This window comes from Hemicordylus capensis, chromosome 3, assembly GCF_027244095.1.
Source record: "Hemicordylus capensis ecotype Gifberg chromosome 3, rHemCap1.1.pri, whole genome shotgun sequence".
NCBI classification, from domain to species: domain Eukaryota; kingdom Metazoa; phylum Chordata; class Lepidosauria; order Squamata; family Cordylidae; genus Hemicordylus; species Hemicordylus capensis.
In genome coordinates this window covers 300,318,450-300,345,819 of record NC_069659.1, presented here as the reverse complement: position 1 = coordinate 300,345,819, position 27,370 = coordinate 300,318,450, and the positions used below count along the sequence as shown (strand labels likewise).

General features: G+C 45.0%; 2 protein-coding genes across 3 annotated transcripts in view; one reads left to right on the top strand and one right to left on the bottom strand.

Annotated features, from left to right (window-relative positions):
• Positions 1-27,370, top strand: part of LOC128350372 (glypican-5-like) — a 710,193-nt gene that overhangs the window by 536,279 nt on the left and 146,544 nt on the right. The window lies entirely within an intron of this gene.
• On the bottom strand, positions 4,117-9,137 carry LOC128350373 (uncharacterized). Its single transcript, XM_053308596.1, has 2 exons — positions 8,660-9,137; positions 4,117-5,116 (listed from the first exon to the last, which is right to left on the bottom strand). The coding sequence occupies exons 1-2, from the start codon at positions 9,102-9,104 to the stop codon at positions 4,485-4,487; spliced, it is 1,077 nt and encodes a 358-aa protein (XP_053164571.1). The 5' UTR covers positions 9,105-9,137; the 3' UTR covers positions 4,117-4,484.

Genomic DNA, 27,370 nt, shown 5'->3' with positions numbered 1-27,370 from the left:
TATCACTGCAGTACTTTTTAGCATAGTGGCACCATAATTGCAGTTACAGATGGCTTTAATATCCTGAAGCTTCAGTTAATAAACTTTGTATATGAATGCTTGCTTAGTGCTGAGCCATAATGTTTTTCTTAGCTTTCAGAACAAAAACCATTTTCTCAGAGAGCTTCATTGGCAACAAGGAACAACACCACTGATGCACAGAAATCTAATAGAAGTCAGTTACTAAAACATGTGAAATACAAACTGAATATTAAAATAATCTGGCAAACCACAAATAGCCAAAAAACCCCGATTAATATGAATTGATTATCTTTGAGTTGACTGAATGTTTTTGTAAAGGCCTTATCAAAGTGTTCCCTTTTCTAATTTGAAACATGGTACCATCAGTCATTTGTCATTAGAAGATGAAAGCTATGGTGAAAAAAAATCAGGTAACATGCTGAGAACCTGAATCACTTCAGTTTGAATGAAATGAAAATGAAAATTTCCTTCATGGAAATGAAATGTCAAGTTTTAAACAATGGGGCCATTCACACGATCTACCAGGTGGGCGGGTGGGGGAAAGGCTCCCCAAACATTGCCTTCCCCCCAAATGATCTTTCATTCAGGGGCATAACTATAATAGGGCAAGGGGAGACAGTTGTCTGGGGGCCTACTGCCTTGGCCCCCCCCCAGAGGCAAGTCACATGATTGACTCCCCCAGCCGCGCACCCACTCAGGCTTCCTTCAGTTGTATTCACCCTCTGAAATTGATGTGAGTGTTAAGACATGGAGCTACCAGAACAGCATGTCTTTCTCTAGTACCCTTAAATGACTTGCGTCGTCCACAATTTACTAAACCTTTAAAAAAATAATTTAGGATGATGTTCTGTTGTGGCACTCACTGGGAGCCCACTGTTAAATCTTGACTCTGGGCCCACTCCAACCTTGCTACGCCCCTGCTTTCATTGCTCAGTGGGTTTGCACTCTGCACTCCCACACAATCAGCCCTGCTCTGTGCAGCGCAGAGCAGGCTGGGTTGATCTGAGGCCGGGATGACTACTCTCAGCCTCCATGAATTCCTCAATGCATTGGGAGATTCACCCGATGGTCACTCTAAGCACCTGTCTCTGTGTGAAGCCAGGCTAGAAGCAGCCCATGCTCACACCTGGGGGTAAGGGAGCACTTGCTCCCTTCACCTTGGCAAACAGCCGGGCTTAAATCCAGATGGTGCTCGCCAGCTGGGATCAGGCTCGACCCTGGCTGTTCTCACACACAGCCTAATCTGTGTTGGGCATGCCTAGTCTGTATTAGGATGCATGTGAGAGCAGCCTCAAAGTCTCATTTATACTTTCCCTGAGTGTATTTTTAATCTAGAAATTTCCACATTGCCTGGCCACTGCAACATGCCAAATACATTTTTAAAAAATTTATTCTCTAAATTTAGGGCAAAAAAAGTCTACTATATTGTTAAAGCAGAATTATTTTGCACTAAATTTAGAAAGCAAATTAAAACTGTGGTTCTCAAGTTGTAATTGTATAAAACAAACACATCTTTTGAAACCATAATGTTTTGCCATTTAGCAGTGCATCTCACAAACTATAAGAAACATAAGAAACAAACATAAGAACAGCCCTGCTGGATCAGGCCCGAGGCCTATCTAATCCAGCATCCTGTTTCATGCAGTGGCCCACCAGATGCCACTGGAAGCCTACAGCAGGAGTTGAGGGCATGCCCTCTTTCCTGCTGTTACTCCCCTGCAACTGGTATTCACATGCTTCTGAGGCTGGTGGTGGTCTATAGCCTTCCAGCTAGTAACCGTTGATAGACCTCTCCTCCATGAAGTTATCCAATAAACCTAACTGGAAATAGCGAAGATTTGTTTAAGAACAACTATTTGCCAGTGTGGAAATCTGTCCTAACAGAGCTAGATATATGGAAAAGTTTAAATCTTTCTTGGTTAGGAAAGACAGCATCAGTCAAAATGAATATTCTACCAAAAATGAACTTTTTATTTCAAATGATTCCGGTTAGGATTGAAAATAAAACATTGAATCTTTGGCAGAGGTATATAAACTCTTTTATTTGGGTTCGCAAGAAACCAAGAGTCAAGTTCAAGATTATGCAAGATGTCAAGTAATGGCTAGGACTGGCTGTTCCTAACTGGAAATTGTATTACCATGCCAGTTGCTTGACATGGATTTCAGATTGGATTACAGTACCATATGGTTCATTCATGGACTTAGAGGAATCATATTTACTAGAAGGATTACATAAATTGTTATGGATTACTACAAAAAGGAACAAACCAGAGATAAAATCCCATATAATTAGAAACAGCTTGTTGAATGTTTTGGATAAATATAAGAAAAGGATTAGCCTGAATATATCAACACTGGCATCTATTTTGAATATTTTCTTTCATAGAGAAGAAAAAAGCTAATAAATATGACTTTTGGAGAGAGAAGGCATATAGCTTGCACAATTTAACCATTGGAAATATAAAACCTAAATCAATCCAAATTCTTACACGAGAATAGCCTGAGGAACTTTCATGGTTCCAGTACTTACAAATTATCTTGATTGTGCAGACAGAGATACAAAAACAAGGAGGAAAGCTCAGAGATTTAACAGAATTTGAAATATTGATAACCAAACGTGCTGACCATTTATTGGGGCTAATATATAGGTTGTTGCTGAAATACGACACAGAAGCAGAAGAAGTTAAAGATTGTATGATTAAACGGATGCGAAACTTAAATAAAACAATTGATATGCAAAATTGGGAATACCAATGGAAAGTGAATATTAAATTTACAGCAAATAGTCTTTTAAGAGAAAACTGGTACAAGATGTATTTCCATTGGTATATAACTCCTATGACTATCAGTAAGATGGACAGGTATCATGGCCCAGACCTCAGAAGAGTCAGAGGAGGAGCAGGAGATAGGGTGTGCACGGAACCGCGGAGCTGTGGTCCGGCACTGGGGTGGGGGGTTCCAATAAGGACGGGGGGGCTTTACTTACCCCTCCCAAGAATGGCACCGTATTTCATTGAGCAATCGGGCGGCAGGATATCTCCCTGCCGCCCGCTTCAGTCCCCGCTCGGCGCGGCGGCTCCTCCTTTTGAATTCAGAATCGGGCGGCAGGATATCTCCCAGTCCCTGCCGCCCCCTTCAAGCCCCCTGCAACCCCCAAGACCCCTGCCGCCCCTTCCCTTCCCGTTGCAAGAGGTCGGCAGGAGAACTCCCCTGCCGACCCCTTCCCCTTTGCCGTTTTTTCTAAAACGAGCGGCAGGAGAACTCCCTGCCGTCCCCTTTGCCAGCTGGGCTGCAAATGGCTTCTAAGAAGCCATTTGCAGCCCAGCTGGCAAAGGGGAAGGGGACAGCAGGGGAGTTCTCCTGCCGACCTCTTGCAATGGGAAGGGAAGGGGCGGCAGGGTCTTGGGGGCTGCAGGGGGCTTGAAGGGGGCGGCTGCCAGCCGAGCGGGGCTTTGAAGGGGGCGGCAGGGACTGCGAGATATCCTGCCGCCCAATTCTGAATTCAAAAGGAGGAGCCGCCGCGCCGAGCGGGGAATGAAGCGGGCGGCAGGGAGATATCCTGCCGCCCGATTGCTCAATGAAATACGGTGCCGTTCTTGGGAGGGGTAAGTAAAGCCCCCCCCGTCCTTATTGTAACCCCCCACCCCATCTTCCTGAACCAAAACCACCCCGTGTCCGGACCGGTCTGGAGGCCTTTAGAATGGCCTCCGAACCGGTCCGTGCACATGACTAGCAGGAGGACTTGGTTGGGAGAGCAGGATCAGAAGCACAGCAGGAGGACTTGGCTTTTCCAGCCTAGCTTCAGAGTCTGTTCTCACAGCCAAGTCCTCCTGCTGTGCTTCTGAGCCTGCTCTCCCAGCCAAGTCCTCCCGCTCCTCCTCTGACTCTTCTGATTCGGAGGTCTGGGCCATGACAACAGTAAATACCCAGGAAATTGTTGGAAATATAAACAGCATCCGGGGACATTTTACCACATGTGGTGGACCTGCACAAAAGACCAACAATTGTACCCAGACCCCAGCCCAAGAAGACACAGAGACATTTTTTAATGGGAGAAACGGGCCACGCTTTATTAATATAACAACATTTGTGGCAGACTGGAAACAAGGTGATTAATCACCAACATAAAAACAGTGCGGGCACCTAGGCGTGGGCTAGGATTCAAAACGTCCTACCCATCGCCTGCAAGGGCGACACACCCTGGCTCAGGAAAGAGGCAGGTAGCTCCCGCCCAATTCCTTCAAAGCCAACCACCCCTTTTAGAAGAGGGGATCTGGACAGCTTCAGATCTTTACCTCCCCGGACCGCACAGCCCAAAGGTAGGTGAAGTCCTGAAGCAGGTTTCTTGGCAATGTAATTCTTCCCGTGCCGCACAGGCCACAAGGAAGCAATTGACCAATCCACCTTAAAATGTCCAAGGGTGCTCACCGAAATCTAGACCTCCTTACCCACAGCCCGCACTGTTACCGCCACCCAGGAAGGTTAGCCCTCGCTTGACCTTCCTGCCCCACCCCCTCCAAACCTTCAGCAAGCACTTCCCGGATATTATGCAGATACAAATCACAACCTTTCTCAGACAGGTGGACCCCGTCAGGGCGGAATAACTCGGGAAAGCGAGCAGCTATATCTGGCTGCCGCACCACAGACCCCCCGGCCGCCAAAACCACTTTACCTATTGCGGCTGAAATCTTCCTGCGTGCCTTTTCCAAGCTAAGGCAAGAATGAGCACCCCGCCACACCCTGCGCTGGAGCCAATTAACCCATATTATGCGCACGCCAGGCATCCAGCTGCGCAAAATAGACAAATCCGAGGAGGCTTGCTGAAGGATGGCGAGGCCAGGCCGCCGGCCCAAATCATTCTCCCCTAAATGAAGAACCAGGATGTCGGGAATGGGAAACCTATCTAAATGCTCCCTCAATGCTGGAAGCAACTGATTCCAGAGCATGCCCCTCATGCCCAACCAATAAACTGAAGCCTTGCTTCCTAAACCCAACTGGGATCCCCAGCGGGTGGTGCTGGCCCGCTTGAAAGCCCAGAAGACCAACGAATGGCCACACATCAGGACTCGGACCGGGACCGCCGCCCCGCCAGCACCTGCCAAAAGAAAGCAACAGGTCAGTAGAGCCCACACCTGTCCGCTGTCAGCGCACATAACGCCTGACCGCCACGGACCTCCAACGTCCAATCCTCTGAACTTCGACCTCCTGAAGCCCCATACGTGTAGCGGTGGTGGCCGCACCAATACGAAATGAATGTAGAGTAAGCCCCTGGAGCGCAACCCCCGCGGCCAACAGAGCCTTCCTCACCACCGCCAAGAATTGATACTGCGTCAGAGGAGTCTGATTGCTGCGGGTAAAAAGACATCCCCCCGAAAAGGGGCCCAGCCCAGCGTACTGCCTCAGGGCCACCACGGGGCATACATTGATATTCCCGGCCGCCGCGAGGCGAACCGTCTGGCCTCTGCCCCTCTGATCCGTCTTGGAGCGACGAAGGAGCAAACGCACCTCCCCGTCACCGAACGATAAATCAGAATATTGCAAGCAGCGGTCCCTGGGGGAAGACCCGCTGCGGGGAAGCAACTCCCCTGGACGGAAGGCCCCAAAAAAGGCAACCAACAGTGCAGCCCTAAACAGCGACACCTCCCATGGGCCAGAGCAGCACCCCACTAGGTGGCCCAGCGTTGAAGCCACCAACTCCAGAGTAAAAGGGCGTCTGGGGTCCCTAGTCCTCGGCTCCCCCCTAGCCCAACCCTCCAACATGCGCCGCACCCGCGGGTCGGAGGAGGAATCACCAACCCCACAAACCTGGGCTTCAAAAGCTAACGCGGCAAGATAGCCCCCCAAAGTGGATACCGCACGCCCCGCCCTGCGGAGGAAGACCAAAAACTGCTGAAGTTGCTCTACAGGGACCGGCCACACCTCCGCCAAACCTTCAGTCTTTCGAAAAAGAGAGAAAGCCTCAAGCTTGGCTGTGTAGCTCACTCTGGTGCTAGGCGCCAGAGATGCCGCTATGGCCCGCTGTGCCTCCGCCTGCCAAGTTCCCACAGAAAAGCTGGCATGGGTTCCGGGTGAAGGGCGGCCTCGGGCGCTAACGCTCTGAACCTGTTTAACTGAAAACGAGACAAAGCGTCAGCTATGTCATTCCGGATACCCGGAACATGGCGGGACCGGAAAAGGATGTTAGCCCGCAGACACTGCAATACCAATGCCCTAACCAAAACCATGACCCTCGGGGACTGGGAAGTCTGACTATTGACAATCTGAACAACTGCCAGATTGTCACACCAAAACACAACTGAGGAGTTGGCAAACTCAGCGGACCAAATATGCACGGCCACCACAATTGGAAAGAGCTCTAGGAAAGTCAGGTCCCGGGAAACCCCCTGCCTGAACCAGTCCTCGGGCCACCTGGCGGAACACCAACGTCCCCTGAAATAAACCCCGAAACCTATTCCACCTGCAGCGTCAGAGTGGACCTGCAGGTCGGTTTCCAGAAGTCTAACATCCCGCCAGAAAGACACCCCATTAAAATCAGTGAGAAATGCTTCCCAAAGAGCCAGGTCGGCCCGGGCACCCTCCGTAATTCGTACTCTGTGATGGGGAGCCCTAACGCCCACAGTCAGGTCGCATAACCGGCGCAAAAAGGCCCGGCCCGGAGCCACCACTTTGCAGGCAAAATTGAGGTGACCCAAAACAACCTGGAGATCCCTAAGGGAGACCTTACGGGCGCGACCAAGGGACCTAACCATGTCCAATAAAACCCGCAGCTTGGCCTGAGGCAGCCTGGAGCAACCGGCAACAGTGTCCAACTCAATCCCCAAAAAGGCGAGGCACGTGACCGGCCCCTCCGTCTTATCCCGTGCCAAAGGGACACCTAGCCGGTCTGTTAGCTCCATGAAGGAGCGAAGTAAATGGTGGCACTCCCTCGAATTCCCCCTGCCTGTAAAAAGAAAATCATCTAAAAATGAGCCGTGTAGGGAAGACCCGCCTGGCGCCTAACTGCCCACTCCAAAAAGGAGCTGAATGTTTCGAATGCTGCGCAGGAAATCGAGCAGCCCATAGGCAAAGCCCTATCAAAATAAAATTGGCCAGCAAATGCAAAGCCCAGCAGCTCGAAGTCATTTGGATGTACCGGCAACAGGCGAAAGGCGGATTCAATATCACACTTCGCCAAAAGGGCCCCGGGGCCCCTACCCCTGACCACTTCCACGGCCTCATCAAATGAGGTATAACGTACAGAGCATAAGCTATCAGGGATGCCATCATTTACTGAGGACCCCCTGGGATGAGAAAGGTGGTGAATCAACCTAAATTCACCAGGAACCTTTTTAGGGACCACCCCTAATGGGGAGACCCTAAGGCTGGGGAAGGGGAGACTGGCAAAAGGCCCCATCACCCTGCCCGCAGCCACCTCCTTACCAATTTTCCTAACAACGACTTCCTCCTTACCAACCACTGATCTCAGATTGCGAGAACTGCCTAATCCCCTCCGGGCCGAAGAGGGAATTCTGAAACCATCCCGGAAGCCACATAACAAATAAGAAGCTGCTGACTGGTCAGGATAGTCCAGCAACAGCTGCTCAAGCACCTTCACCTTGATAGGGCTAGGACCCTTTATTCGGAGCGGGTGGAGGAGGGCCACCCTTTTTACTGCTCCCCTGCCTATACTTAGCCCCGGAACCCCCAAACTTGGCCCTGGGGCAGGAGGAACTGGGGTGCCTCGCCCCACAGACCCCGCAGGCATGCTTAAACCGACAAGGGGAACAGGAGCACTTGCCATTGGAGTTAAACTCCCAGCAAACAAGGTGGGGTTGAACCCACTGTTGCCCAGGACTCCCTGAGGGCAAAACCCCCGATGGTTTAGAAAGCAAATGCCCACTGTCAGACCTATCTCCCTCTATGGGCCGGGCTGGAGACATAGTAACCAGCCACAACTCCTGCAACGGAGCATCCCAGGGCAATGTGGGGTCAAGGGCAGCCCTCATTCTAAAACTCTCATCGTACCGTACCCAGGAAGATCCAGCAAAGTCGGAGACCGCCCTGTGAATTATATCCATGTATTTTAACAGGGCAGGGCCCCTTGCGGGCTGGGCTTGGACAATAACCCCCATATAAATCGTGAAGCCAGAAAGCCAATTATTCCAAGTCTTTTCGACCGGCTTTCTCTTGGTGGCTTCGTGCTCCTTACAAGATCCCCCCTCTTTATGCTCAACCTCAGGTTCCCTGAACAACAAGCTAAAAATGTCCACATATTCACCTTTAAGGATTTTTTCTTTTGTAGAAGGGAGTAAGTGATCCCCTAACGGGAGGCCCATGCTACCATAGGGCGCATGCTGAGGTGACGGCAGAATCCCCATCGGATAATAACCCGCCTGCACCCCCGTGGCAGATCCAGCAGAGGAGGCCACCCCCGGGAGTGGGAGCGACCCGCTGGAGGGCCGGTTGCCCAACCAGACCTGCTCCGCAGCGCCTTGTAAGCCTGCAATAACTCCAGGAAAAACCGGCGGGGAACCCGCCACCCAAGGTTGTGTATATGGGAGCCAGTAAGAAGCTGGGCCCCATCCACCCATGGCAGGCATCGTCCAGGGACAAAGCCACTGGCCGGTGACGCCGGGCGGTGTAGGTGCTGCAGGCTCACCCTGGGCCAAAGGAGTAGCCGTATCCACTGGAGGCTGAACAACTGGTGCCGCAGGCGGAGGTAGCAATGGTGAAGGCGACTCCGGAACTGGAGACTCAGGTTCAGGAAGCGGTAACGCAGGAGCAGAAGGGCCCGGTCCAGCAGGGTTCAGCCCTTCTTCCAGCGCAGCCAGCCTACTAGAGAGAGAAGTTAGCAGCTGGCTTTTCACAGAACCCCTGGTCCTCCGAGGGACCTTAGGAGGAGGCACCCCCCCCACACCTGAAGGACCCGCACCTTTGTCGGAGGGGGCTGCTTTTGCTTTCTCTAAAGCTTCCATCCTATTAATTAACCCCCGTATCAGAGTCATCTCCTCATCCTCCTCCTCCGAGGAGGACTGCGGGGGAGCAGGCCTCTTGGGCTGCTTAACAGGGCGCCCCCCTTTCTTGCCCTTGGCCTTCCCCGGCATACTGCCTCCAAATAGTGGGATTCCAAAAGGGGTTGGAGAAAAGAAAAAAAGAAAGAAAAAAAAAGCGCCAACCACACACAGAATGAAGGTAGCAAGGATATAGAACAAAAGCCAAGCCCTTGTCCTGAATCAAAAACAATACTCAATCCTATCCAGGAAAGCACCAGAGCCCCCCACCCAAGGAGAAGGCTTGAAAAGGCCTTTTGACTCTCAACCAGGCCAGGCCCACCAGGGCACCGATGAGCACAAACACCCACCTGCTACCCACCAAACAAATAAAAGAATGTTGGCATCAAAAGTAGTGCTCCAGGGAACGGAAAAGGGGCCGCTGCCCAGCCACCCAGGCTGATGGAAACCCCCCAAATACCCCACAAACCAAAAGGGCAAACGCCCAGAAGGAGAACCACGCCCAGGAAGCCGAGTGCCGACGCCGCGCTGAAGAGGCCCAAAGACGCTGCTGCTGCAGCTGCAACCCAGCCGGGAGCAGTCCCGGGAGTACCCCCCTACCAGCGGGGCCACCGCTGACACTATGGCCCCCTCGACGGAACGCCGCCGAATGCCGCCTCGCCCGCTTGTCGGGCGCACCCCCCCAACTAAGGCCTTCGAGGAAGGAGCTCCCGGACTGAGCTCCTTCCTAATCGGAAACAAACAGCCGACTGAGAGGCCAGAGCGGGGAAACGCTCGGCCTCTCAGCAAGCCCCGCCCACCACGAGCCAGCCAACCAATCAGGCTTCTTCTTGGGCTTGTGAATCCCGGGCTGGGACAAACACCCTCCCACTTGCACGAGGCAAGGGGAGGGGGATTCTGGGGGGGAAATCCACTTGTATGCAGCAAATTCTAAACAAATTTCCCTTACTCACCTGAACTCTTTTTGTTAAACATGACTAAATCCACTATACCTACTAAATATATGGAGCTATCCTTATACATGATTACTGCTGCCAGGATTTTTTATGCTGCTAATTGGTGGTTACTGACAATTCCGACCTTAGATGATTGGCTATTAAAATTATGGAAATATACTTCAATGGCTATGGTGACAGCTTACCTGCGGAATGTTTCATTAGAAACATTTGTAACAGCTTGGGAGCCTTTTATAAACTTTAATATAGTTCAAGGTTTGCATCCGCACTCTAGGTTTAGCTTTCCCCCGCTTTTTTTACATGGAGGGTTGGCTTATCAATTGCTTATACTGTTTTGTAATTTTTGTTATAGGGCAAAGCTGGAAGAAGGGATGAGGTGAACTATGGATATTTATTGTGACAAATTGTATATAATTACTGTATTTGGAAGCTTGAGAGATAACTATGTCATCGTTTTTGTCTTTTTAAATGTTCAAATAAAAAAAATTATATAGAAGAAGAAGTTATCCAAACCCCTCTTAAAGCCATCCAGATTGTTGGCTGTCATCACATCTTGTGACAGAGAATTCCACAAGTTGATTATGTATTGTGTGAAAAAATACTTCCATTTGTATTGGTCCTAGATTATGGGATGACCCCTGGTTCTAGCGTTATGTGAGAGGGAGAAGAATTTCTCTCTATCCACTTTCTCCACACCATGCAGGATTTTATAGACCTCTATCATGTCTATCCGCAGTCGTCCTTTTTCTAAACTAAAAAGCCCCAGGTGCTATAGTCTTGCCTCATAAGGAAGGTGCTCTTATGGGGACTAACTATCAAGCCCCCATAACAGATGATCCAATTTCATCTTCATCTGCAAAGTTTACTCATTCGTCAGGCAGGTGGGGCTGGGGGAAGTTTCCAAAATCTGCAGAAATGAAGTTATTTCAGCCATTCCTATGATTTTGTCTAAGTTTTCTCAAATATGCTAATTTATTTATTTCAGCAAATCAATGCCAATAAGTAGTAGTCACAATCAATCATGTTTGCATTTCCATACACATGCATTGGGTGGAATGAACTGGGTTTTGTTTTTTTGTTTTTGCCCCGGCTGAACAGCTACAGTGGTACCTCTTCTATCTTAATGGATCGATAATGGTCAGCCTATACAAATAAGCAGGCTACACAAAAAATGTCGGACTGTTCATACTGCTGGTGAAGGATCCCATGCTTGCCTGTAGACACACACACACACACACACACACACACACACACACAAAAGGGGATAGGAATAGAATTTTTCTTTCTGGCATGTTTATTTTAGGTAGATAGTACCTACCTTCCCCCCAGATGATCTTCATTCTTCTGTGGGACATGCAGATCGTATGCCCACATGAGCTGCACTGCCCAGAGCTGCCATTCTGGAGTGCTGAATGCAGCCCAGTCTCCAGATATCCCTCAATGCACTGGGTGAGGAGTGCAGTTCATTGGGGGATTCTCCCGCAAGCCGGGTGCTCTAGTGTCTGCAGCCTGAGCAGACACACAACCGGGAATCCAGGGAGAAGGGCATGTTCATGCCCTTCTACCTGGGTAAAATCCCAGGGAGGGGACCCCAGGCTACCCAGTGGGACAGCTTCAATCCCAGGTGCTTCACACAAGCAGCCCTATCCTGGTAGGGCTGCGCAAGCCCGGTAAGACTGCTTGTGTGAACAGCCTTATTAGATGGGGCAGCATCCCGCCACACAGTGTCACACCTGCCATCTGCAGTGGTACAGTCCATGAACAGTTTAACTGCAGGATGAGATGTTTGCCTAGACTGATACTCTGGAAAACACCATATCGTAGAGCAACGTGCACTTTTACACCTGCAGCTTTTCTACCAGTATTGGAACCATCTATCTCAGACTTGGAGAGCAAGATAATAGGGAGCAAGGGTAGAAAAGGCTTTGGAGAGCTACTACCAGAGGAGATAGTAGTACTGGGTTAATGGTCCAAATATGTAACTTCATATTCTCATAGGTAAGCCTGTTCCATTGATTGTCACCTTTCGTTTGTTATAAAAGTTGTCCCTTGTAGTTTTCTGATGCCTATGTACAAATTCCAATGCACGCAGGAGAATAATTTAAGAGAGAGAAAGAATAAGAGATTAATGCTTTTCTTCTCTGATAAGTATGGGCCTGCTTTGCAGGTTATGCAGCTCAAGGATAAAACTACTTGCTTTGGGACACGAGGGCCCCAATCCTATGTTTGCTTTGAAATTATAATGCAGAGGCAAAGGGTGGGCAGGAGTACTTTCCCCTGTACTGTCTCCTGTAGATGGCTTCCAGGCCATGTCAACTCAGTTTCTTCTGCTGAACTCCAAAATGTGTGTGACTGAGAAGGGAAATGGCCAGCAGAGCATATGCAGCAGCCTGGTGGCAGGCATGGGAAGGGTTTAAGCACCCCACCCACCCACTGTGACTAACCCATCCCTACAAGTGTCGTTCTCCATTTGTTTTAATTCGGCAAATGAGATTTTTAAGGACATGTAATTCTGCCCTGAGGGCTGCAGATCTAAGCATAATTTGGGAATGTATCCCTATGAATTATAAACAACTTCCAAGTAAACATGGTTGGGATTGGGCTGTGAGTCTCCAATCCAGAAACCGCGTCCATCTGACTAGTCCTTCAGAATTCATTACCAGAGTAATTGATCTGAGGACGGCAACACCGCTATGTCTTCACTGTTCATTTGCCCCAGTCCCAGGAACTGTTTTGTTGCTGTTTTCTGAGCTTGCTCCTGCTGGCCAATAAAACTGAAATCATGTGGGAATCATGCCAGGACATAAAATACCCTATGAGGAGGACACTTTGATTGAATTACAACTCGAAACTGAAGATAAATCCTCTTTTCTTATACCCAAGTGCCCAATGTCAACTCTACAGTTTGTTCGTCTTCCAAATGGATATATCCCTGAAGTCCACAATCTATATTTCATTTCAGGTAAATAAATTCCCACTTCCTGATTTTGTGCTTCCTGAGAGTGTAACACATTTTTCTTGATCAAGGCAGTGGTTTTTTGTTTTTTTTTTAAAACAAAACCACCCCACACACAGCAAATATTACCTGGTTAGCTTTCCTGTTCAGAATTATATGTGTGCCTCTAGAGTTGAGCTTATAAAAAAACCAACAATAGAATAACACATAGCTGAAGGTGAGAGCAGTAATGTAATAGAAAAAAAATCAACCTTTGAACAAGTGTTGGATAAGATTCTGGCAGCACTTAAGCTTTTATTTGAAGTTATGTTCAGATGCTTTCAGTGATAAAATAAGCTTTGCAGCATGGAAGTTAAGCAAATGTGATCTAGAACAGTGTTTTTCAACCACTGGTCTGCAGACCATTGCCAATCCACAAGGTATTGGGTACCGGTCCATGAGGCATCACTAATAAAAACCATCACCGCCCAAAAATTGGGGGCCGGCAGGAGCTCTCTGGCTTATTTCCAGGCAACCCTTGCTGCTGGATAACATTGATTTCACTTCCTTGATATGAACATTATCCAGCAGTGAGGACTGCCTGGAAATGAGCTCCAGAGAGCTGCCCGAAATTATGGGGGGGAGGAGTGCCAAGTGGTTGGGTTGGAGGTGAAGGGGGTGACCCCCCTTACTAACGGCTGGTCCGGGAAACTGCACACAAATAATGTACCGGTCCATGACTCCAAAAACCTTGAGAAACACTGACTTCTAGAAAGCCAACAAGAGTAATAATTGGCCCTTAATTTCCTTTTATTACTTTTTTTGAAAGTCATAAAATATTCTCAAAAAGGAAATTGTAGCCTATTTTCAACAAAAGCGTTGCCCACAGTTGGCAGTTCATTTGAAAAGGATTACATCAGGTTAGAATCGGTCCAGAAATGATATTAGAAGCCATTTTGATGAAATTCAAGGATACAAATGGGGAGTAATAAAATGGGGGTGGATGAGAAATGTCAGGTGGGTAAGAAATCCTTGTAAGGTTTCAAGGGAGGCAACTTATTGCTTTTGGTGACAGCGATAGCGTTCTTTCTTTCTTTCTTTTTTCTATTTAAAATTGAATTCAAACCATGCAGTTAGGGGCTGCTTTGGATCTTCCAGCCCCATGTAATTATGCAGAGCTAGGGACAGCATCCTGGGCAGGGGAAGAGGGGTGTACTCTTGTTTCACTGCATGCAATAGGGCACCACTTGGACAGATGACCTGAACCAGCCTGTTGTGTCATTCCAAACAGGCTTTTAGAAGGAAGTGGTGATATCCAATGGGCTGAGAAATCTATCAGAATTTCCCACTCTCTCCCCCCACACCCATCAAATTTGAGACATTGCCCCTCCCCCCTCCCATTTTCTCCACCGGGGAATTTGGCAGAGAAAATGAGAGGAGAGTTTAGAATCAAGTTTTGAAAAATCATTTAATTAACAAGCCCTGCTGTTAACAAGAAATCAATCTCTTAGACAATACTTAGAGCTCATGGGCTCTGAAATGCTAGTTTTCTATTGAATGGTTCTTATTACTTTTCAGAAGGATATTTTTTTAAAATAGACTTAGGTCAGCATAGCGCCAAAAATTGCTGCTATTGTGAGGATTTATTTTCAGGAGCTTAGTAAGATTTTGTTTGTTTTCATAGCATTTTTCACTACAGGATTATCTGAGTGGTGAGAAAGGTAACTGTGATGAGGTCAATGGGTATTTAGCTTTTAATTTTAGCAGTTTTTATGTATGTATGTATGTATGTATGTATTTATTTATTTATTTATTTATTTAAACAAACACATTTTCATACTACCCCATACACAAGTCCCTGGATGGTTCACAATCTAAAAAACACAACAATTAAAACAATTAAAAATACAGATTAAAAGCTCTAGAATTTAAAAATTATCCCAGTAATTTAAATAACAGACTTGGCAGACTCTTCTGTTGTATACAGCTTTGCATTACTTACTGAGTAAGTAATGGTTTAAACGTATCATTTGTACTCATGATAGTTGCTGAGATACTAACTATTCACAGTGCTAATCACAAAAAAGCAATTGTAAGATAAAATAAGCTAGCACGACTATTGTCCCAAACAACATGACATTTTGTGGCTGTGATCCCCGATTTAAATCTGCAGTCTTTGCACTGAGATAACAGTAGAAATACTCTCAAGTAAGTGGTTCCTGATTGTAGACTCTGATACTTTGGGCATTAGGGTACCATCTGCTCAAATGCTGAGCTGCACCGGCCCCTCCCTCTCCTAACCTCAACACAAGCAGCCAAAGCCAGCATATCCGAGTTCTATGCATCCAGTGCAGCTGTTGCAACTCCTCTAAGTACTAGAAAGGATCACCTTTCCTTCATTCTATTGCTTTATTGGGCCAGGCAATACATCTGCCTTGATCTGGATCCCCATTGCATGGGGAGGAGTGTGCACAGCTCCTTCCTACCCACATAGTGTGCTGTCCCCACCTGGAACATCCGCATCCCGTCTTATCAGGCTGTTGATTTACTACATTAAAGAAGTAACTCAACCATGTGATTAGGTCACATCCAGATGTTCAGTCCCCTTATGTACATGCAGGATGGCCAGGGACAGAAGCAGCGTGCTGAATAGGTGAGGAGGACCTGCAAGCTCTTCTCCATGTAGTCTGCTGGACCAGAGAAAAAGATATCATCTGATCTGCTGGTCCTCTGTTACATGCGTTTACTCTGTCCTGCATTGTACTCCTCCTGAATTCTGGTTTATCCAGGATAATCTGTAAGATTAATTCTGAAATTAGACCATGCACAGTTTGCATAGCTTTCAGTTCTTTTGGTTCATTTGCATCCCTTTTGCCCTCTGTCTACAGATGCTCAGATCTGCATTGATAAAACATTGCCGAAAAGCAATCCTGAGGTGACTGTCTCTATGACTGCATTGTCAAGGTTCTTTTTGTTCACGTTTACTGATGCACATGTGCACTCTAGTGCGTGAGTAAAATAAATACCACAGAAAAGGAAATTTGACACAACCATCCATTCAATCACTTCAAGATTGCATATCTCTCTGCAATGTTCTGTCTATGTGCACCTGTACATCAGTAGCACACATGAGTGAAAAATATATGAATGAACTGAAGACACTGAAAGCAGCAGCTGCTTATGCAGAAACTGAAAGCCACAGCTGCTGACATGCATGGCACTCTACAGACATTCTGAAATTTAAAAAACCCCAGAAGATTTATAATGTATTAGTTCCACTTGCAAATCAAGACCAGGTAATCTGGTATCTAAGAATCAACCCTACTACATCTTTGCCCTCTGAATATAGAACAGGTTCTCTTATAAAACACACACACACACACACACACACACACTTTCACATCCTTTATTCCTGTTTCTTTATGACTCATTGAGCTAAAAATTCATTGAGTTTGTGGCATGGTTTAAAAATGAGCTGTTAGCTACAGAAAAAGCAAGCAGTTGGGGAACTACGTCGTTACAACAGTTTGGTATTTTGCCAGAAAAGCAAGTATGTTTTTATCACTCATCATAAAAAAATAATGAGTGTGAGGAACAAAAACTCTTATAATCTACCAAAAAGCTTGTGGCTTTTTGTAATAACCTTGCAAATAAAAAGGAAAACTATTGAGTAGCCCACACATCATAGATAAAATGTCATTTGACCTGTAAATCCCTTCATGCTAATGGAAGCCTTTGCTCCTGGAAGTGACATTGTTACTTCTGTTACAGAGGGGCCCTTCAGATGACCTACTGGGCAGGTGGGCTGGCATACAGTGGGGAGGCATCCCAAACCTTGTCTTCACCTCAGATGATCGTTGTTTTTTTGGTGGGAGCGCGCTCTACGCTTCCACACGATTAGCCCTGCTCCATGCCGTGCAGAGCAGGGCAGATTGATCTGAGGCTGGGACACATTGCCCCGGCCTCTGTGGATGCCTCTTCATTGGGGTAATCCTGCAACAGAGAGGCGCTCTTGACACCCATCTCTGTGAGCGGTCAGGCGGGAAGCAGCCCGTGCCTGCACACAAACAAATAGCTGGGGTTAAGGGAGTGCTTGCTCCCTTAACTTCGGCTAACAGCCAGGATAAATGGCGGGGATAGGTGGGGCTGCCTTGCCAGGATCAGGCCCGATCCCGGCAGTTCTCAAGTGCAGCCTAACCCAGGTTGGGGGTCTGTAGCCTGGGTTAGGCCAGTAGCGGCTCATGAATGCGCGGCTGGGGGGGCAGCGGGAGGCATCTTTAAGGGAAAAGAAAGTCGCTGCTTACCTCCGCAGCGTGCCTCCCAGCAGCCCCTGTGGCGGGGAATCGCCGCTGCCACTCACCTGGCTGCTCCATTTATGCCAGGTGAGTGGTGGCGGCGATTCCCCGCCGCAGGGGCTGCTGGGAGGTATGCTGCGGAGGTAAGCAGCGACTTTCTTTTCCCTTAAAGATGCCTCCCGCCACCGCCCCAGCGGTGCATTCACGAGCCGCTACTGGATTAGGCTGCGTGTGAGTCTCAGTCTCAGAATCTACCTTTTAACTCAACCACAATACCTGACTTACTCAAAGGGCCCACTCTGCCTCATAGTCCTCTTAACTCTTTTATAGCAAGCTTGTATTTTGCTCATCTGTACTTGCCTCATTAATCTGGTAGAAATATTTTACCCATAGACTGGAGGATGATCATTTGTGACAGTGGATAAAGGAACACTACTGTACTGCATTGAGAACTTTGGGTGAAGAGCGGTATATAAATATTTTGTAGTTGTAGTATACTGCACTTGAGAAGAACAAATTGGGTTGCATAAAGTATCCCAATGTCTAGGGATAGGTGGAACTCTTTAGCCCTGTTCAGGTGTTATGCAAGCAGGAGATGCTGTACGCATGATCAGAGTGCTGCAGCAACTCATTGCTCCACATCACAGGGAAGGTCTCTTCATGGGTTTGTCTGCACACAAATGCTGATAGCATTTAGGGTAGGGGATTAGGCTTCCCATGTGGGGCTCTCAAGTGCAGTCTCAGGGACATCTGAACAGAGCTTTTGTTTCTGTAGATCAGTCCCAAACCTATGTTGCAAAATTTGTAAAAATATTGCAAACTTGAAAAAGTATTCACTGGCAAAAATGAAACATTAAAATATGTGTGAATAAATACATATGTACATTGAAAAAAAATCAATGAACAGATTACATCAAATGAAGGTTTGTAAGAAATATGCAAATAGCAAATTGGTGGAATAAATTTCTCTAAGGGATTATGCAAACACAGAATATGCTTACTGTGCAGCCTCACTTTCTTTAAAATGTAACTTGTGATAAATGAATGCATATAACATTTGAATAGTAATTTGAAATTAATATTATTCTTACCTTATAAAATCATTTTGGGCGGGCGGGGGGAGAAAATGAATTGAACTAGTTACTCAGTATGCATGAAATTTCTACTTAGTCTGGAAAATTTAGAACAGGCAGAATAATAACCATTTGCTGGAATTGTAATTACTGTCACCATTTGTAAAGCATTTATGTAAAGTACTTTACTATTGACTAACCATGTGCAAACTCTCTGCATCTTGTTAAAAATCAAATCATCAATTTAAAACTCCCTGTGCAATCCTAGCAAAAGAACAAGCTTAAAACATCGCTGCATTTCCTTTTATTTATTTCTATTTTGTTTTGTTTTCTGTGTTATGGCTGAGGTCCAGTAATGTGACCATTTTAATATCTCAAACAACAAAAAGAAGACACCCAGAAGAAGAAGAAAATTCTCAAAGTGCCTAAAAAATGTCTTTTTATTAGCCCAATGCGTTTTGGATTTGTGATCTTTCATCAGGAGTTTTATAAAATAATAAAAGTTAAAACATATGTTAACACCAATTCTTATGCAAACTCACACCATTGTCTTATAATCTTACTTATCTCATAAACATAAAACTTGTCTCAAAACCATATCATGGATGCATAGCACACGCTATGGGTGAGGGGCGGTTTTCATCCATCTCCTCTTTGCCCTGTAGCTGACTGTGACTCCCAACAATGTAGCTGATTGTGACTCCCCGAGAACTGCATCCTCTACAGACAAGCACTGAGCGCAGGGAGAGCAGGGGAGTGGGTATGGGATGCATTGGCACTTGATGAACTCCCATTTGCCCTATACCCAAGTTTAGCACACTGCGTGCCCAGTTGTAAAATACCTGAAGAGGGCTACAGAGAGAAGGTGCTCTGAGACTTAGGTGCTCCTGTAGTTAATGGTTAGGCCATATTGTTTCTCTGCGTGAGTGAGCACAGTATCTTAAACTAGGAACTCTCTCAGCCTAATTCTCACAAAGAATAAATGAGGCAGTGGGCTGGTTTCTTAACTGTACTCCTTCACAATGCAGGTGGGGATTCATAAGAATATTCCTTCATACAGAGCTGATGTGGTGTAGTGGCTAAAAAGCAGGGCTACAACTCAAGACTTTCCTGGTTCAAAGCTTGCCACTGCCATGAACTGGTGCCCTTAAGCAAGCCTCAGCTCCACAACTTCAATATGGATATAATGATAATTCATTACCTTACAGGGTGGCTGTAAGGATTACATCAAATCTGAAGCACTTTTTATTTTATTTTATTTTATTTGTTTTATTTTATTATTTGAATTAAAAAAACCATGGAAAACAAGATGTCAGGGATAAGTGTTATAGTCTAGCCTTCAATTGGAAGTTTTATGCTAGCTTTCTATGTATAGGAATTGGAGGGCGGGGGGAGAGAAGCATTCCATGAAGTGAGTTCTCATCTTCATTCTGAAGTGGAACAACTGAGATACAGACATATCTGCTGTTCGCCTTCTCGCAAAGTCCTTGAGTTGTTAACAAATGCAGGGCTCATGTAAGTGTTTTATCAAGCCTCCTGTTATTCGCAGATGCCTCTACACACTGTGCGTTATGAACTCCATCCTATTTCCAAGTGACTGTCTTCTTGGCAAATTGTCTCTAGGTGAAAATAGATGAAAGTTGGAAAGATGTATATAGAAAGACTTGACATATACAGCTGTATTTGTCTGTTTTTCCCCCCATCATTCAGTGGTTCAGATTTCAGTTTAAATGAGGAATGCTTTAAGTAATGTAGAAATGACTTTTCCACTGTGTGAGAAGCTCCCATAGTGGTATAGCAAGGTTGGAGGTGGCCTGGGGGGCCACCTATGACCCCTCACTTGCTGCTCATTCTCTGCCCCCCACCTGCTCGCCACTTCCTGTCTGCCTGGCCACACTCGCTTCAACTGCCAGTGAGAACAGGCCTGCTTTAAAGGGCCACCTGTTCTCACTGGGATTGGAGACTTCACCAATGGAGTTGGGGTGAGCACATGGGGAGGGATATGAAGGTGAGGACAAGTGCCCTGGAAACAGGAGATGCAGCAAGAATAGCAGCCCGCAGGCACCAGCAGCCTGGGTGCACCTCACACCCTGGCTCAATGGTGCCTATGCTACTGAACTCACATCCAGCTGGGGTAATATTTAAATCATCCAGATGTGGTAGAGGGTGTCAAGGGGAAGTTAACATTTTTATTGCAAAGAGAGAACCAAAGAGTAGCTTTATTCAATGTAAATGCCCCCATAATTAGGTCAAATTTATTTTAGCATCAATGGCTGTTGATTGTCATGCTGATTCTGATGACCAATCAGCTGAAGACGTGTGTGTGTATAAATGTTATATATATATATATATATATATATATATATATATATATATATATATATATATATAAAAAATCACATCCAATAAACAATATTAGTTTTTGCATATTCTGTGTATGTGTTTTAAATATAACTTTTAGATGTGTTTATTGTTTGACCTATGTAATTCTGTGTATTTTAAGAGTATGTGTCTGTTGATATGGTCTGAAAAGCAATTCTGTAAATTGAAACGAAACTCAGCATGGGTGGGGACTGATCACACAGGTTCCAACTTGCTAGGAGAGTGTGCCAATTCCATTAAAAGACCCATGTGGCTGGCCATTGCCCATGTAGCTGGGTAATTTAAATGCTGTCCCCACTACATGGGGGGGAAATGGGGGGGGGGGAAATGGTACCCATGCAACCGGGATAATGTTTAAAGGGCACCTAAGGCTGAAGTGAATTAAAGATTTCTCTCCAAGGGTAGGTAATCATGTAAACAAGCCCTGAGTTAATAGAAATGCTTAAATTGCTTCTGTGGCATTAAAGAATTCTCTCTTGGGGTCATATACAATGTGCAGTAACAAAACAGGGTGTTGCATTGTATGTTAACATTTTCCCATTAAAGTCTCAGAATGCAAGGTCTTTAGTCTTCTGAAGTGTTAAGACACTAGACACTTAAGGAGATTTATACTGGAAAGTAACTAGAGAAATTTGTCAGTGTTAATGCCTTTAAATACCCCTCATCAACTGTTTGACTGCTAAATTCTTAAGTAACATTCAGCAAAGAAAAATGCTAATGGATGAGGCAGAAAGGCACTCCCACCTTGCTCCTAAAACTACATTTTGACAGTGATATTATTAAAGATTGATTCATTAGCCTGAAGTAATGCTTGCACTACTTAGGAAAAGTATATTACAGTTTCTTTACATATAGTTCAACACCAGAACCCTATACACATGACTTGGATGCAAGTCCCATTAGTTACAATGGACCTTTCTTTCCCTGTGAGTGCCTAAGCACTCTTCCATATCATTTTCATTTTTATATTTGCAAGAAAAATAAACACACTTAAAATAAATCAGTATAAGCTTGTAATATTGTACCAAATTTAAGATATTTAAGATTTTTAGTCTCTGCATTTAAAATAGTTAATAACCTAAAAACAGCTACTAATCATAACACAATATATTCTCTTTTGCATAATTACAGCTCATATATATACACAAAGCTGAACCTCAGATGTCTATTTGCAGCAATGTAATTTAGATCCTACATTTATCAATCAAAAAGGCTTATATTTTAGCATTCATCTAGGGCTTATGCTATTATAATATCACTTCAAAGCCTATTAAGTTTGAGCCCCCTCAGTACCATACTGTTTCTCTGAACTTGGGTATGCTGTGAAACAGTGGCTCTCCAAAAGCCATTCAGGCTACTGTCACCAGGAAAAGTGCATTGATAACACCTTGGAATTTCTTTGTAAGCCACTTTCCCAGAACATGTTGCATTTTCTGTTGCAACCTGTTTTAGTGTAGCCCAGCTGGAATATAACAGTGCTTATCTTTGGTGATGGTGTCTCTTTTCTATCTTAAAGCAAAATTTATAAGTGTTATTCCACTAATAAGCGTTAATCCACTTACTGACGTGACGACACAACTTTTTAGCAACATAAACAAGTTTAGAGTTTATGTTGCTAAAAAGTTGTGCCGTCAAGTCGGTGTTGACTCCTGGCGACCATAGAGCCCTGTGATTTTCTTGGCAGAATACAGGAGGAGTTCACCATTGCCATCTCCCATGCAGTATGAGATTATGTCTTTCAGCATCTTTCCTATATCGCTGCTGCCCAATATCGATTTTTCCCATAGTCTGGGAAACATACCAGCGGGAATTCGAACTGGCAACCTCTGGCTCCCTAGTAAGTTACTTCCCTGCTGTACCTGGGTGACTTGCTAAGGACCTTTCTAAATGTTCTTTAGAACTTGATTTGGAGTGATGCAGTACAGATTCATGAGCATTGTAGCTGGCTTTATGTGTAAGCATCAGGTGAACTAGCTAGAATACAAAATGGTTTCTTAAGAGCTGCATGTTTGTATTGCAAGAGTTTTGGAACGGTTTCATTCTTTTTGCCACAGTCCCATGTACCAATAAGGTTTTCCCTGTCATGTTCCCTGTACAGCCATGGCTTCTTGCTTCAAGCAGGGTGCCTTTCTCTTAGCAATGAGTAACTAAAAACACTCCTTTCTACCTATGATGGGATTATGGGGAAGGACCTCCAGCCCTCTCATTTTTTAGAAAGATATTGATCTTGAGAAAACACCTGGACTGTTCCAGCTCTCCTTTGGCTGTAGCATTCACCAACCTAGATCTGCCAACTTGACTATAGCCTGGACCTGATGGCTGCATTTGCACATACCACAAAACCATAGGTAAACAGGGCAGAGGCTGAAATTCTGTTATGTCCAAATTGCTGGGGTGAGCCCTCACAAGACCATCCTTGGTCACAGTGGGCCAGATCCCAGGATCTTTTGCCCTCCCTCATATACATATCCTTTCCTAGGAAGACATGTTCCTTCTCCTTTCCTGAGTAACAGGAAAATAGTGCCCCCAGACCCTCCCCCCAATAAATTGTGCTGGTGCAAGACAATTTTGTTTCAGGGCTGTTATGAGGGTGGTGGTACAATTGCTAGAAGAAGAAGGGATTGTATGGCATAGCATTTAAAAGGATTTAAATGCCCTTTCTAAATGCCCTTTCCCTGCCGAGGGTGGGCAGACCATTCCAAAAAGGCACAAGTATGCTTGGCATGCCCCCTTCAAAATTGTGGCAATGGCTGCCACCCTGGAGACTTTCTGACACCATACCCACAGTCTGGCAATTTGAGCACTATGGAGGATGCAGCCTTGGCAGATCAAGAAGAGGGAGGGGCTCCCCTACCCTGAAAACGGAGGTTGCCAGACTACAGTTGGTTGAACATCTGTGATGCGATTCAAGGTTAGAAAAATTAACCACTGGTCCGGTTTCATGTGCAAATGTGTCCTATGTCTATTCCTGCTGTAACTAACACACACATTATTATTTCTTGTTTACACAGTAAGACAGGTGTTATTGACTGGTTTGTTTTGTCCAGACATCAGGTCCTTCCCAAGGACCTGGGATGGCTGAATTTTATTATCAATATAGTTGTTGTTGTTGTTGTTATAGATATCGTTATAGAATATAGGCTGTTCCCAGTAAAGCTGCTTTTTGTAATTGGCTGATGGTGATTTCTGTGGCCCCGATGGTGTTGAGGTGCTCCTCAAGGTCTTTTGGAACTGCACCCAGGGTGCCAATTACCGCTGGGATTATTTGGGTCTTTTTCTGCCACAGCCGTTCAATTTCAATTTGTAGATCTTTGTATTTTGTTATTTTTTTCTGTTTCTTTTTCTTCTATTCTATTCTTCTATTTCTTCTAGCCCCTGGTGGTGCAGTGGTAAAACTGCTGCCCTGTAACCTGAAGGTTACAAGTTTGATCCTGACCAGGGGCTCAAGGTTGACTCAGCCTTCCATCCTTCCGAGGTCGGTAAAATGAGTACCCAGAATGTTGGGGGCAATATGCTAAATCATTGTAAACCGCTTAGAGAGCTTCGGCTATAGAGTGGTATATAAATGTAAGTGCTATTGCTATTGCTATTGCTATTCTGCTATCCCATGGTATTGCTATGTTGATTATTTTGACTTGTTTTATTTTCTTCTCAACTACAGTTATATCAGGTGTATTGTGTGGCAGATGTTTGTCTATTTGTAGTCGGAAGTCCCATAATATTTTTGCATCTTAATTTTCGACAACTTTGCTTTGTTTCATTGGTGTTGAATAGTTTCGCGTTATTGACCATTTGAAGTGCATCTTCTTCACTGTCCTTGATATATTCTCAAGGCCTCTTCCCTCCTCCTCTACTGTCTGATGGCCTTGCAGCATTCCTCTTCCACCTGAGCTGCGAGGGTTGTATAGCCTATCTACATCACTGCGGGGGTGTAAAGCATGATTGATGGTCATGATTTTCCTGGTCTTACGATCTAGCGTCTCTAGCTCTGCCTGGGTCCAGTGTATTATGCCTGCAGTGTATCTAATAACAGGTATAGCCCAGGTGTTTATGGCTTGTATGGTCTTCCCACCATTGAGTTTGGACTTTAGGATTTTTCTAACTCTCCTGATGTATTCACTTCCAATTTTTCTTTTAACTTCAGTGTGTGTGATGTTATCCGCCTGGAGATTGCCCAAGTATTTGCAATGTTTTTTCTCTTCCAGGTTCTTGATGTTGCTTCCATTGGGCAGTTCTTTTCTTTCTGTTTTTGTTATTTTTCCTCCATTGCTATATCGCTACTGAATATACGGACAGACTTTAGTTGTGATTCGATTTCTGACTGGGACTTTCCATACAATTTCAGATCATCCATGTACAGCAGATGGTTGATTTTACTTGATGTTTTAGATGTTTGTTATCCAAGGCCTGTTTTGTTTAGTATTTGTGAAAGTGGGGTCATGGTGGTTACAAACAAGAGGGGATAGTGAGTCCCCTTGGAAAATGCCTCTTCTAATGCTAACCTGTCCAAGTGTCTCACCATTGATTGTTAAGTGTGTACTCCACATGCTCATCGCTTTTTTTATAAATATCTGAATGTTTTTGCTGACACCAGTTGTTTCTAAACATTTTAGTATCCATGTGTGAGGCAATGAGTCGAAGGCTTTCTTGTAGTCAATCCATGGAACACTTAGATTTGTTTTTCTTCTCTTGCAATTTTCTAAAATCATTTTGTCAATCAGCAGCTGGTCTTTTGTGCCTCTGGTGTTCGGGCAATTTCCTTTCTGTTCAACTGGAAGCTGTTTGTTAGGTAATAAGTGTTGCATCACTTCATCTGCTATTATTCCAGTTAATAATTTGAACATGGTTGGCAGGCAGGTTATGGGTCTGTAATTACTTGGAACTGCACCTTTTGCTGGGTCTTTCATGATGAGATGAGTTTTCCCAGTTGTTAGCCATTGTTCAATATCACCTCCTTGCAAAATGTGATTGAACTGTTTTGATAGTTGTTTATGAAGGCTTGTTAGGTGTTTAAGCCATAAGCCATGTAGTTCATCATCGCCTGGAGCAGTCCAATTTTTAATTTTTTTTATATTTATTTACACAGTCAGACAGGTGTTATTGACTGGTTTGTTTTGTCCAGACATCGAGTCCTTCCCAAGGACCTGGGATGGCTGAATTTTATTGTCAATGTTGTTGCTGTTGTTATAGATATCGTCACAGAATATAGGCTGTTCCCAGTAAAGTTTCTTTTTGTAATTGGCTGATGGTGATTTCTGTGGCCCCTATGGTGTTGAGGTGCTCTTCAAGGTCTTTTGGAACTGCACCCAGGGCACCAATTACCATTGGGATTGCTTTGGTCTTTTTCTGCCACAGCCTTTCAATTTCAATTTGTAGATCTCTGTATTTTGTTATTTTTTCTATTTCTTTTTCTTCTATTCTGCTATCCTCTGCTATTGCTATGTCGATTATTTTGACTTGTTTTTCTTTCTTCTCGACTACAGTTATATCTGGTGTATTGTGTGGCAGATGTTTGTCTGTTTGTAGTCGGAAGTTCCATAATATTTTAACATCTTCATTTTCTTCAACTTTTTCAATTTTATGGTCCCACCAATTTTTGGCTACTGGTAGCTTGTATTTTTTCCAGATGTTCCAGTGTATCATCCCTGCTACCTTGTCATGCCTTTGTTTGTAGTCAGTCTGCGCGATCTTTTTACAACAGCTGATTAGGTTGTCTACTGTTTTATCTGCTTGTTTACAAAGACGGCACTTGCTGTTTGTTGTGGTTTGTTGGGCCCAGAGCGGTGTACTACATACTTTCTCCTCACAACACTGTGAAGTAGATTAGGCTGAGAGAGAAGTGAGTGGCCCAGAGTCACCCAGCAAGTATCATGGCTGAATGGTGATTTGAAGTAGGGTCTCCCCAGTCATATTCCAGCACTCCAACCACTACCACTCACTCTTGCTCTCTCGTTTTCTCCCTCATTCTCTCTCTCTCTCTCTCTCTCTCTCTCTCTCTCTCTCTCTCTCACACACACACACACACACACACACACACACACACACACACGTAGTGCTACACCAAACTTTCATGAGTGCCAGTTTTCCCTGTGTCATGTTTATTGGGGGGAGAGATGCTCACAGAAAACAATTCCTACTTTCTAATATTTTACTGATTTTTTGCATCTTTTCAGAGTTATGCTTCATGTGGTAATGCTTGGAACCAATTTATTTATTTATTTTACTCAAAAGGGCTTTTTCATTGCAAGATGGCATCCAGTAAGAGATCATATACTACTACTATTTATTATTTATTTAAAATATTTATACCCCATTCCTGAAGTACATTACTTTTCAGGGCGGCTCACAACATTTATAAAATCGTTACAATAACAATAATACTTCTATTACTACAAATATTTATATAAGTTCTCAAGGCAGTTTACATAGAAAAATAACAACTAATAAAAAAAGATGGCTTCCTGTCCCAAAAGGGCTCACAATCTAAAAAGAAACAGGGTAGACACTAGCAGCAACCACTGTAAGTAAGCACATGATGTAATAGTGCCAGAAAGCCAATCAAATTTGCATATGTGCCGACATCAGGAGCAAATGAATCTTTCCCATTATCCTCACTCTGAAGCAGGAGGGAGACAAAAGGGCGGGGGGGGGGATGAAATGACGGCTTATTAAAAATGGAAGCTTTACACTTCCCCCTACCATCATTGTGAGAAGGATG